At 48.5% G+C, this 9,870-nt stretch overlaps 1 protein-coding gene and 1 pseudogene across 2 annotated transcripts in view; one reads left to right on the top strand and one right to left on the bottom strand.

Annotated features, from left to right (window-relative positions):
* Positions 1 to 529: 529 nt before the first annotated feature.
* LOC144679971 (lysyl oxidase homolog 3B pseudogene) lies at positions 530 to 6,748 on the top strand (annotated as a pseudogene). Its single transcript, XR_013576467.1, has 3 exons — positions 530 to 820; positions 2,063 to 2,226; positions 6,677 to 6,748. The product of XR_013576467.1 is annotated as a lysyl oxidase homolog 3B pseudogene (transcript).
* A 710-nt stretch (positions 6,749 to 7,458) lies between these two features.
* Positions 7,459 to 9,870, bottom strand: part of LOC144679910 (serine protease HTRA2, mitochondrial-like) — a 24,061-nt gene continuing 21,649 nt past the window's right edge. The window contains exon 8 of the mRNA XM_078540911.1: positions 7,459 to 7,482. Within this exon, the coding sequence (XP_078397037.1) occupies positions 7,459 to 7,482 (24 nt within the window). The remainder of the gene's footprint in view (positions 7,483 to 9,870) is intronic.

The raw sequence follows: 9,870 nt of genomic DNA, 5'->3' as shown, positions 1-9,870 counted from the left end.
CCCTCCTCCTGCCCCCACTACTTCCCCGACACCCTCCACTCCTCCTACTCCCTCCGCTTTCCCTACCCCTGCACCTTCCTTCGTCCCCTCCACTTCCCCAAACCCCTGCCCTCCTCCTGCCCCCTCTACTTCCCATCCCCTCTCCTCCTGCTTCCTCCACCTCCCCTACCCCCTCCTGCTCCTTCTACTTCCCATCCCCCCTCCCCTCCTCCTGCTTCCTCCACCTCCCCTACCCCCTCCTGCTCCCTCTACTTCCCCTGCTCCCTCCCCTCCTCCTGCCCCCACCATTTCCCCGACGCCCTCCACTCCTCCTGCTCCCTCCACTTTCCCTACCCCTGCGCCTCCTCTCATCCCCTCCACTTCCCCAAACCCCCTGCCCTCCTCTTGCTGCCTCCACTTTCCATTCCCCCTTCCCTCCTCCGACTCCCCACTCTTTTCTCTTCCCTCCTGCTCCCTCTTTCTTTCCTCCCGCCCCCCACCCCTTCCCCTTCCCCTCCCCCCCTCCCTCGGATGTCCCCGTTGACAAGGTGTGAGATGCGGGACCCACGTGTGACACTGACGCTCCTCGGGATATGGGTGCTGGCGGCGTGTGGTCAGCAGACGACGCAGACGCCCCCTCACGGGGAGAAGGTGCCGGTCCGATTGTCGGGCTATCCTCGAAAGCACAACGAGGGGCGAGTGGAGGTCCTCTATGAGGGAGAGTGGGGGACCATCTGTGACGATGACTTCAAGCTGGAGAATGCAGTGGTTCTGTGCAGGATGATGGGTTTCACTACAGCCACAGGGTGGACCCACAGCGCCAAGTACGGCAAAGGAACAGGTGAGACCACTCGGGTGTTCCCAGTGACCCCCTTTGCTCTGATTTGTAACCCGAGGGTTAAGCAATCAGACAGATTTGACAGAACCATCCCAATCAGACAAGACCCTCCCGTAGAATCACACAGCATAACAGGAAACCATTCAGCCCATCATGCCTATGCCAGCTCTTTGAAAGAGCTCCTTCGACAGCACCTTCCAAACCCACGACCGCTCCCATCTAGAAGGACAAGGGCAGCAGATAGATGGGAACACCACCACCTGGAAGTTCCCCTCCAAGTCACTCACCATCCTGACTTGGAAATATATCACCGTTCCTTCACTGTCGCTGGGTCAAAATCCTGGAACTCCCTCCCTAACAGCACTGTGGGTGTACCTACACCACATGGACTGCAGCGGTTCAAGAAGGCAGCTCACCCCCACCTTCTCAAGGGCAACTAGGGATGGGGCAATAAATGCTGGCCCAGCCAGCGAAGCCCACATCCCATAATTGGATAAAACAAAGTCCATTTGGCCCTTCGAACCTGCTCTGCCATTCAATAAAATCATGACTAACCTTTTGCCTCAACTTCACCCTCTTGCACTATCCCAGATTCCAAAAATCTATTCCTGCCTCTCTGGAATTTAACCGCGCGAGCATTCTTCCAAAGATTCTGAACCGTTTGACTGAAGAAATTCCTCATTATCTAAGAGCTGTATGGCTGACCCCTCATTGACCCCATGTTTTCCAGGCAGCGGAAGCAGCTTCTCAGCATCTGCCCTGTCAAAGCTCCAAGAATTTTATAGGTTTTGTTAAGGCCACTTCTCAATCTTCTAAATTCCAGGCCCATTTTACTCAGCCGCACCCTGTAGGACAATCCCGACATTCCAAGAATCAGTCCAGTCAGTATCCTGATCCTGGGAGCTATCCAGTTAATCCCAAATTCCGCTTCTTTCCCCATGGTCTCTGCACATCTTCAAGTATTTATCCAATTCTGTTTGAAAGTTATTATTGGATCTGCTTCCACCAGCCTTTCAGGCAGAGCTTTCCAGATCACAGCAACTCACGATGTAAAACATTCTCCACATGTCTCCTCAACTCTTTTGCCAATCTGTTTAAATTTGTGTCCTCTGGTTACTGACCTTCCTGCTACTGGAGATAGTTTCTCTGGAACCATTCTTGTCAATCCATTGCACCCTCTCTAATCACTTTCTAAAGAGGGGCAGATGACGGCAAATACAAATCGCCTTTCCCGTTGCTTTCCAGGGAGGGTGTGGCTGGATAACCTGGACTGCCGTGGGACAGAGAAGGATGTCTCCGAGTGCAAGTCCCTAGGCTGGGGTCAAACCGACTGCACCCACGAGGAGGATGCCGGAGTCGTCTGCAAGGATGAGAGGCTCCCTGGATTTATAGACTCGAACGTCATTTCGGTAATGAACCATACCTATTTACCACTCCAACAAAGTGCAACACCAAACCTCACTGACTGGGAAGGTGTTAGATCAGGAAGGTGTTAGCTCAGGAAGGTGTTAGCTCAGGAAGGTGTTAGCTCAGGAAGGTGTTAGCTCAGGATGATGTTAGCTCAGGAAGGTGTTAGCTCAGGAAGGTGTTAGCTCAGGAAGGTGTTAGCTCAGGAAGGTGTTAGCTCAGGATGATGTTAGCTCAGGATGATGTTAGCTCAGGATGATGTTAGCTCAGGATGATGTTAGCTCAGGATGATGTTAGCTCAGGAAGGTGTTAGCTCAGGAAGGTGTTAGCTCAGGAAGGTGTTAGCTCAGGATGATGTTAGCTCAGGAAGGTGTTAGCTCGGGAAGGTGTTAGCTCAGGAAGGTGTTAGCTCAGGAAGGTGTTAGCTCAGAATGATGTTAGCTCAGGATGATGTTAGCTCAGGAAGGTGTTAGCTCGGGAAGGTGTTAGCTCAGGAAGGTGTTAGCTCAGAATGATGTTAGCTCAGGATGATGTTAGCTCAGGAAGGTGTTAGCTCGGGAAGGTGTTAGCTCAGGAAGGTGTTAGCTCAGAATGATGTTAGCTCAGGATGATGTTAGCTCGGGAAGGTGTTAGCTCGGGAAGGTGTTAGCTCAGGAAGGTGTTAGCTCAGGAAGGTGTTAGCTCGGGAAGGTGTTAGCTCGGGAAGGTGTTAGCTCGGGAAGGTGTTAGCTCAGGATGATGTTAGCTCAGGAAAGTGTTAGCTCAGGAAGGTGTTAGCTCAGGAAGGTGTTAGCTCAGGAAGGTGTTAGCTCAGGAAGGTGTTAGCTCGGGAAGGTGTTAGCTCAGGAAGGTGTTAGCTCGGGAAGGTGTTAGCTCGGGAAGGTGTTAGCTCGGGATGATGTTAGCTCGGGAAGGTGTTAGCTCGGGAAGGTGTTAGCTCGGGAAGGTGTTAGCTCGGGAAGGTGTTAGCTCGGGAAGGTGTTAGCTCGGGAAGGTGTTAGCTCGGGAAGGTGTTAGCTCGGGAAGGTGTTAGCTCGGGAAGGTGTTAGCTCGGGAAGGTGTTAGCTCGGGAAGGTGTTAGCTCAGGAAGGTGTTAGCTTGGTAAGAGGTTAGCAGCTCGGGAAGCAGTTAGCTCTCAGCCATGGCTCAGTAGGTAACGCTTTTGCCTGTGAGTCGGGAGGTTGTGATTTCATATCTTCATTGCAGAGTCACAAGTGCATAACCCAGGCTCATCATCCCACTGAGGCAGTGCTGCCTTGTTGAAAGTGCTGCCTTTCAGGGTCTCTGCCCTCTCAGTTAGACCTACAAGATCCCCATGATGTTCCTTGAAGAGCAGGGGGTTCCCCGAGGGTCCTGCCCAATATTTATCCCTCAGTCAAAAGAATAGATTGTCTGGTTGTGCTCATTTTGCTACTTGTGTGATCTGGTCATGTGCAAATTGGTTGATGTGTTGACTATGCAGCCAAAAGCCCTGACATTGTGACAGGTACTTTATAGCTGCAAGTTTTTCTCTTTCTAAGTTACTAAAATCTTTGTCTTTGAGCAGAAATCCATTTCTGTACAACTCGCCCTCAATGTGACTGAAATTGGATATTTAGCAATGCCACACTTTATTCATTCATAAGACATGGGCATCTCTGGATAACATAAACCTTGTCTATTCAATCTCTCCTCATAGTCCAACCCTCTCATCTCAGGAATGAGCCAAGTGAAACTTTGTTTGAACCAACATTATACACAGTACTCCAGTTGTGGTCTCATTGAATCCTCATATAATTCTCGTAAAATGTCCTTACTCTTATATTCCAACCCATTTGTAATAAAACTGAGCATAGCATTTGCTTTCCTGAATGCTTACTGTACCTGCATGTTAACCCTCTGTGATTCGAGTACAAGGTATTTAATTGGAGAGAGATTGCAGAACTCTGAGGTGCAGAGGGATCTGGGTGTCCTGGTACATGAATCACAAAAGGTTAGTACGCAAGCACAGCGAGTAATTAGGAAGGCAAATGGAATGTTGTTTGTTTATTGCAAGAGGAATGGAATATAAAAGTGGGGATGTTTTGCTACAGTTGTATAGTGGCATTGGTGAGGCCACATCTGAAGTCCTGTGTACAGCTTTGGTCTCATTTCAGAAAGGATATGATTGCTTTCGCAGGAGTTCAGTGAAGGTTTACTTGACTCATTCCTGGGGTAAAGGGGTTATCTTATCAGGAAAGGTGGACAGGTTGTACCCATTAGAGTTTAGAAGAATGAGAGGTGATCTTATTGAAACAAATAAGATCCTGAGGGGACAAAAATAAAAATACCTGGAAAAACTCAGCAGGTTTGACAGCATCTGCGGAGAGGAACACAGTTAACGTTTCGAGTCCGTATGACTCTTCAACAGAACTAAGAAATATAGAAATGAGGTGAAATATAAGCTGGTTGAGGGGGGGTGGGACAGGTAGAGCTGGATAGAGGGCCAGTGACAGGTGGAGGCAAAGAAGAGATTGCCAAAGATGTCACAGACAAAAGGACAAAGGGGTGTTGAAGGTGGTGATATTAGCTAAGGAATGTGCTAATGGTGACATTAAGGGTAGAAAGCAGGACGAGCAAGGTACAGATAGCCCTAGTGGGGGTGGGGTGGGGGGGTGGAAGAGATCCTGAGGGGACTTGACGGAGTGGATGCTGAAAGGATGTTTCCCCTCATGGGAACAATTAGAACTAGGGAGCAAGTTTAAAAACGAGGGGTCTCCCATTTAGGATGGAGATGAGGAGAATTTTTTTCTCTCAGAGGGTCGTGAGTCTATGGCCTTCTCTGCCCCAGAGAGCAGTGGAGACAGGGTCAATGAATATTTTTAAGGCTGAGGTAGATTCTTGACTCACGAGGGAGTCAAAGGGTATAGGAGGTAGGCGGGAAAATGAAGCTGAGACCACAATCAGCTCAGCTAAGATCTTATCAAATGGTGGTGCAGGCTGGAAGGGTCAAATGGCCTACCCCTGCTCCTAATTCGTATGTTTCTGTGTTCATACATATGAACACCCAGATCCCCCTGAATATCAGCATTCCTCTGTCTCTCACCATTTCAAAAATATTCTGTTTTTCTATTCTTTCTGCCAAAGTGGATAACTTCTCCACATTATATTCCATCTCCCATGTTCTTGACCACTGACTTAACCTGTCTGTATCCCTTTGCAGGCTCTTTGCAGCCTCCTCATAGCTTACTTTTCCACCTAACACTTTATCATCAGCAAACTTGGATACAGCACCCTTGGCCAAAGTCAGTCTCCCATCTAAATCATCCATATATATATCGTAAGTAGTTGAGGCTCAAGTACTGATCCTTGCAGTCCCCCACTAGTTGCAGCCTGCCGCCTGAAAATGACCTCTGCATTTCTACTGTCTGTTAACGAATCCTCAATCCACGATAGTATATTATCAGTCATACGATGACAGGGTATATTCCCATGAAGGGGAAAGGTAGCAGGCAAACAAATCCAGAGCTCCCTCAACGACGAAAGAGGATAGAGTTTAAGATGAAGGAGAACTAAGTGTGCCTCTCTACCTTTCTTTGCTCCGTGAAGATACTCCTTAAAACCACTTGGAGCACTCTGAAAGCTCTGGTCTCCGTGATATGAATCGGATATTGAGGCACTGGAGGAAGTGCTTCAGTGATTCACCACAGTGATATTAGAACTGAGAGGCTATACCCACCAGGAAAGATTGAACAGGCTGGGGCTCTTTTCTCTAGAAAAGAGAGGACTGAGGTCTTCTGGTAGAAGCCTTTAAAATTCTGAAAGACTGGAGAAGCTGTTTTTACTCGCAGGCAAGACCAGAACTAGTGACCATAAATATAAGATAGTCGCTAATATATTTAATCAGGAATTCAGGAGAAACTTCTTTACTCAAGAGAGTGGTGAGAATGTGGAAATTGCAGGGAGCGGTTGAGGTAAATGGTGTTGATGCATTGAAGGGGAAGCTAGATAAACACATGACGAAGGAAGGAATAGAAGGATATGTTGACCGGTGAGACGTGGAGTGGGTTGAGGCTCTTATGGAGCAGAAACACCAGGATCGATGTGATCAGACAAATAGCCTCTTTCTGTGCTGTAAATACTGTGTAATTCTTTCTACCTCTTTGACCAAGCTTTCAACCACCTGTGGTAGTATTTCCTATGTGCCTCAGCGCCAAATATTAGTTGATAACGCTCCTTGAGATGTTTTAGCACATTAAAGGCGCTGTATAAACGCGAGGTGCCGTTGTTGAGCAACAGTTGTTATTTATCTTGCCTTTTCTCTCTGACAACAAGTGGAGCCGAGGCCACCCTGTTGTGTATAAATTGCAGAGAGACCTTTGTACAGACGGGAATGGTTATTGAGACACTGGGGCCCGTTCCCACAGTGGTGCTGACCAATTGTTATTATGGCTAGGACGAGGTTTATAATTTGGGATTTTCCTTTTTCGGAAGCCCCATATGGAATCACTTCAGTGGATTCAGGAGCTGAGGAATGCGGACGATAATGCTCCCACACAGAAATGAGCTAGTGGAAAATCAAATTCCTTCTGTCTGCAGTCACGGCTTAATTACTCGCCCATTCTGCACTCCCCCTTCTGGAGTAAACCACACTCCAGCTACTCAAACAAGCCGAGAGAAATGAGACTGAACCCTTTCCTCTCTCAACTTTGGGTGTCAGCCAAGACTCACTCTAACCTCTGAATCAGAAAGTTGTGGGTTTTAGCCCCACTCCAGAGACTTGAGCACATCTGCACTGACACTGCCAGTGCACTGCTGAGGGAGTGCTGCACTGCACTGCACTGTTGGATGTGCCACCTTTTAGATGAGACGCCAAACCGAGGCACTGCCTGTCCTCACAGGTAGATGAATAAGATCCCATAGCCAGTATTTTCAAAAAAGAGCAGGAGAGTTTTCCCCAGTGTCCTAGTCAATATTTATCCCTCAATCGACATCACGAAAAATAGATCATCTGGTCATTATCACATTACTGCTTTGTGGGATCTTGCACATCATTTCCACATTCCAACAGTGACTTACTTCGAACATTCTTCATTGGTTTGAAAGCTTTGGATAGTCCTCAGGTTATGCAAGGTGCCATAGAAATTTCTATGGTCTTCCTTAGCCCAACTGTGTCAGGGTCAAAATGGCAGCCAACCAGTCACTGCTTGTGTTTCCATGGCATCACTGCACCCTCTGTCTCCATTATGCCATAATTCCAACCCTCTGCTGGCTGCCTAATGTAAGTGGGCCAGGGCACACTAACGGGTGAAAGTCAATGCAAAGGTTTAACTTCATAGGGAGGGAGATCTGCACAGTGTCTAACCCGCTACAGAGACTTGACGAGGGTAGTAGCAATGTAGGCAGGTCCCTCAAGAAACCTCCTCTCACAGCCCCACGTCCACTCTCCCCTATCACAGACTCTACTCACCCATTTAATCTCCTCTCACTGCCCCATGTAAACTCTCCCCTATCAGAGACTCTACCCACTCTGGACACCGTCCAGGACTAAGCAGCCTGCTTGATTGGCACCACATCCAAAACCATTCACTCCCTCCACCACTGATGCACAGTAGCAGCAGTGTGTACCATCTACAAGATGCGCTGCAGGAATTCACCAAGGCTCCTTAGACAGCACCAAACCCACGACCGCTACCATCTAGAAGGACAAGGGCAGCAGATAGATGGGAACACCACCACCTAGAAGTCCCCCTTCAAGTCACTCACCATCCTGACTTGGAAATATATCGGCCGTTCCTTCACTGTCGCTGGGTCAAAATCCTGGAACACCCCCCCCCCTAACAGCACTGTGGGTGTATCTACACCACATGGACTGCAGCGGTTCAAGAAGGTAGCTCACCACCACCTTCTCAAGGGCAACTAGGGATGGGCAAAAAATGCTGGTCCAGCCAGAGAAGCCCACATCCCGTGAATGAATAAAAAAAAGAAATCTCCTCTCTCAGCCCCATGTAAACTCTCCCCCAATCAAAGACTCCACACTTCCATTTATTCCCCTCTCACAGCCCCATGTAAACTCTCCCCCTATCACAGACTCTACCCCCATTTAATCCCTTCTCACAGCCCCATGTAAACTCTCCCCTATCACTGACTCTACCCTCTCCTTTAATCCCCTCTCACAGCCCCATGTAAACTCTCCCCTATCACAGACTCTAGCCCCCATTTATTCCCCTCTCACAGCCCCATGTAAACTCTCCCCTATCACAGACTCTACCCTTCCATTTAATCCCCTCTCACTGCCCCATGTAAACTCTCCCCTCTCACAGACTCTACCCCCATTTAATCCCCTCTCACTACCCCATGTGAACTCTCCCCCTCTCACTGCCCCATGTAAACTCTCCCCAATCACAGACTGTACCACTCCCCCCCCATTTATTCCCCTCCCACAGCCCCATGTAAACGCTCCCCTATCACAGACTCTACCCTTCCATTTAATCCCCTCTCACAGCCCCATGTGAACTCTCCCCTATCACAGACTCTACCCTTCCATTTAATCCCCTCTCACAGCCCCATGTAATCTCTCCCCTATCACAGACTCTACCCGCCCATTTAATCCCCTCTCACAGCCCCATGTAATCTCTCCCCTATCACAGACTCTACCCGCCCATTTAATCCCCTCTCACAGCCCCATGTAATCTCTCCCCTATCACAGACTCTACCCGCCCATTTAATCCCCTCTCACAGCCCCATGTAATCTCTCCCCTATCACAGACTCTACCCTTCCATTTAATCCCCTCTCACAACTCCATCTAATCTCTCCCCTATCACAGACTCTACCCTTCCATTTAATCCCCTCTCACAGCCCCATGTAAACTCTCCCCTATCACAGACTCTACCCTCCATTTAATCCCCTTTTACAGCCCCATGTAAACTCTCCCCTATCACAGACTTTACCCCCCCATTTAATCCCCTTTTACAGCCCCATGTATACTCTCCCCAATCACAGACTCTACCCCCCATTTAATCCCCTCTCTCAGCCCCATGTAAACTCTCCCCTATCAGACTCTACCCTCTCATTTAATCTCCTCCCACAGCCCATATACACTTTCCCCTAATCATAGACTCCATCCACGCAACGCACCTTTTGCAAACGCTCCCTGTTTACCATTCTTTGTACGGACAAACGTGAAGTGATTCATTTTGAAAGGAAGAACACGGAGAGACAATGTAAAATAAAGGGTAAAATTCTAAAGTAGGTGCAGGGGCAAAGGGACCTGGGTATATGTGCATAATTCATTGAAGGTGACAGGACAGGATGAGAGAGCAGTTAATAAAGCAAACGTTATCCTAGGCTTTATCAACAGGGGTATAGGGTACAAGAGCAAGGAGGTTATGCTGAACATGTATAAGACACTAGTTTGGTCTTAGCTGGAGTGTTGTATCCAGTTCTGGGTGCTGCACTTTCTGGAGGATGTGAAGGTGGTGGAGCGGGTGCAGAAACCATTCACTAAAATGGTTCCAGGGATGAGGACCTTCAGTTATGTAGATAGATTGGAGCTGGTGGGACTATTTTCCTTGGAGGAGAGAAGGCTGAGAGGAGGTTTGACAAGAGGTGTTCGAAAATCATGAGGGGTCTGTACAGAGCAGCCAGGCAGAAACTGTTCCCTCTTGTGAACGGATTGAGAACGAGG

Source organism: Cetorhinus maximus, chromosome 1, assembly GCF_964194155.1.
Source record: "Cetorhinus maximus chromosome 1, sCetMax3.hap1.1, whole genome shotgun sequence".
Classification (NCBI taxonomy): Eukaryota; Metazoa; Chordata; class Chondrichthyes; order Lamniformes; family Cetorhinidae; genus Cetorhinus; species Cetorhinus maximus.
This window is presented reverse-complemented; position numbering and strand designations above follow the sequence as displayed.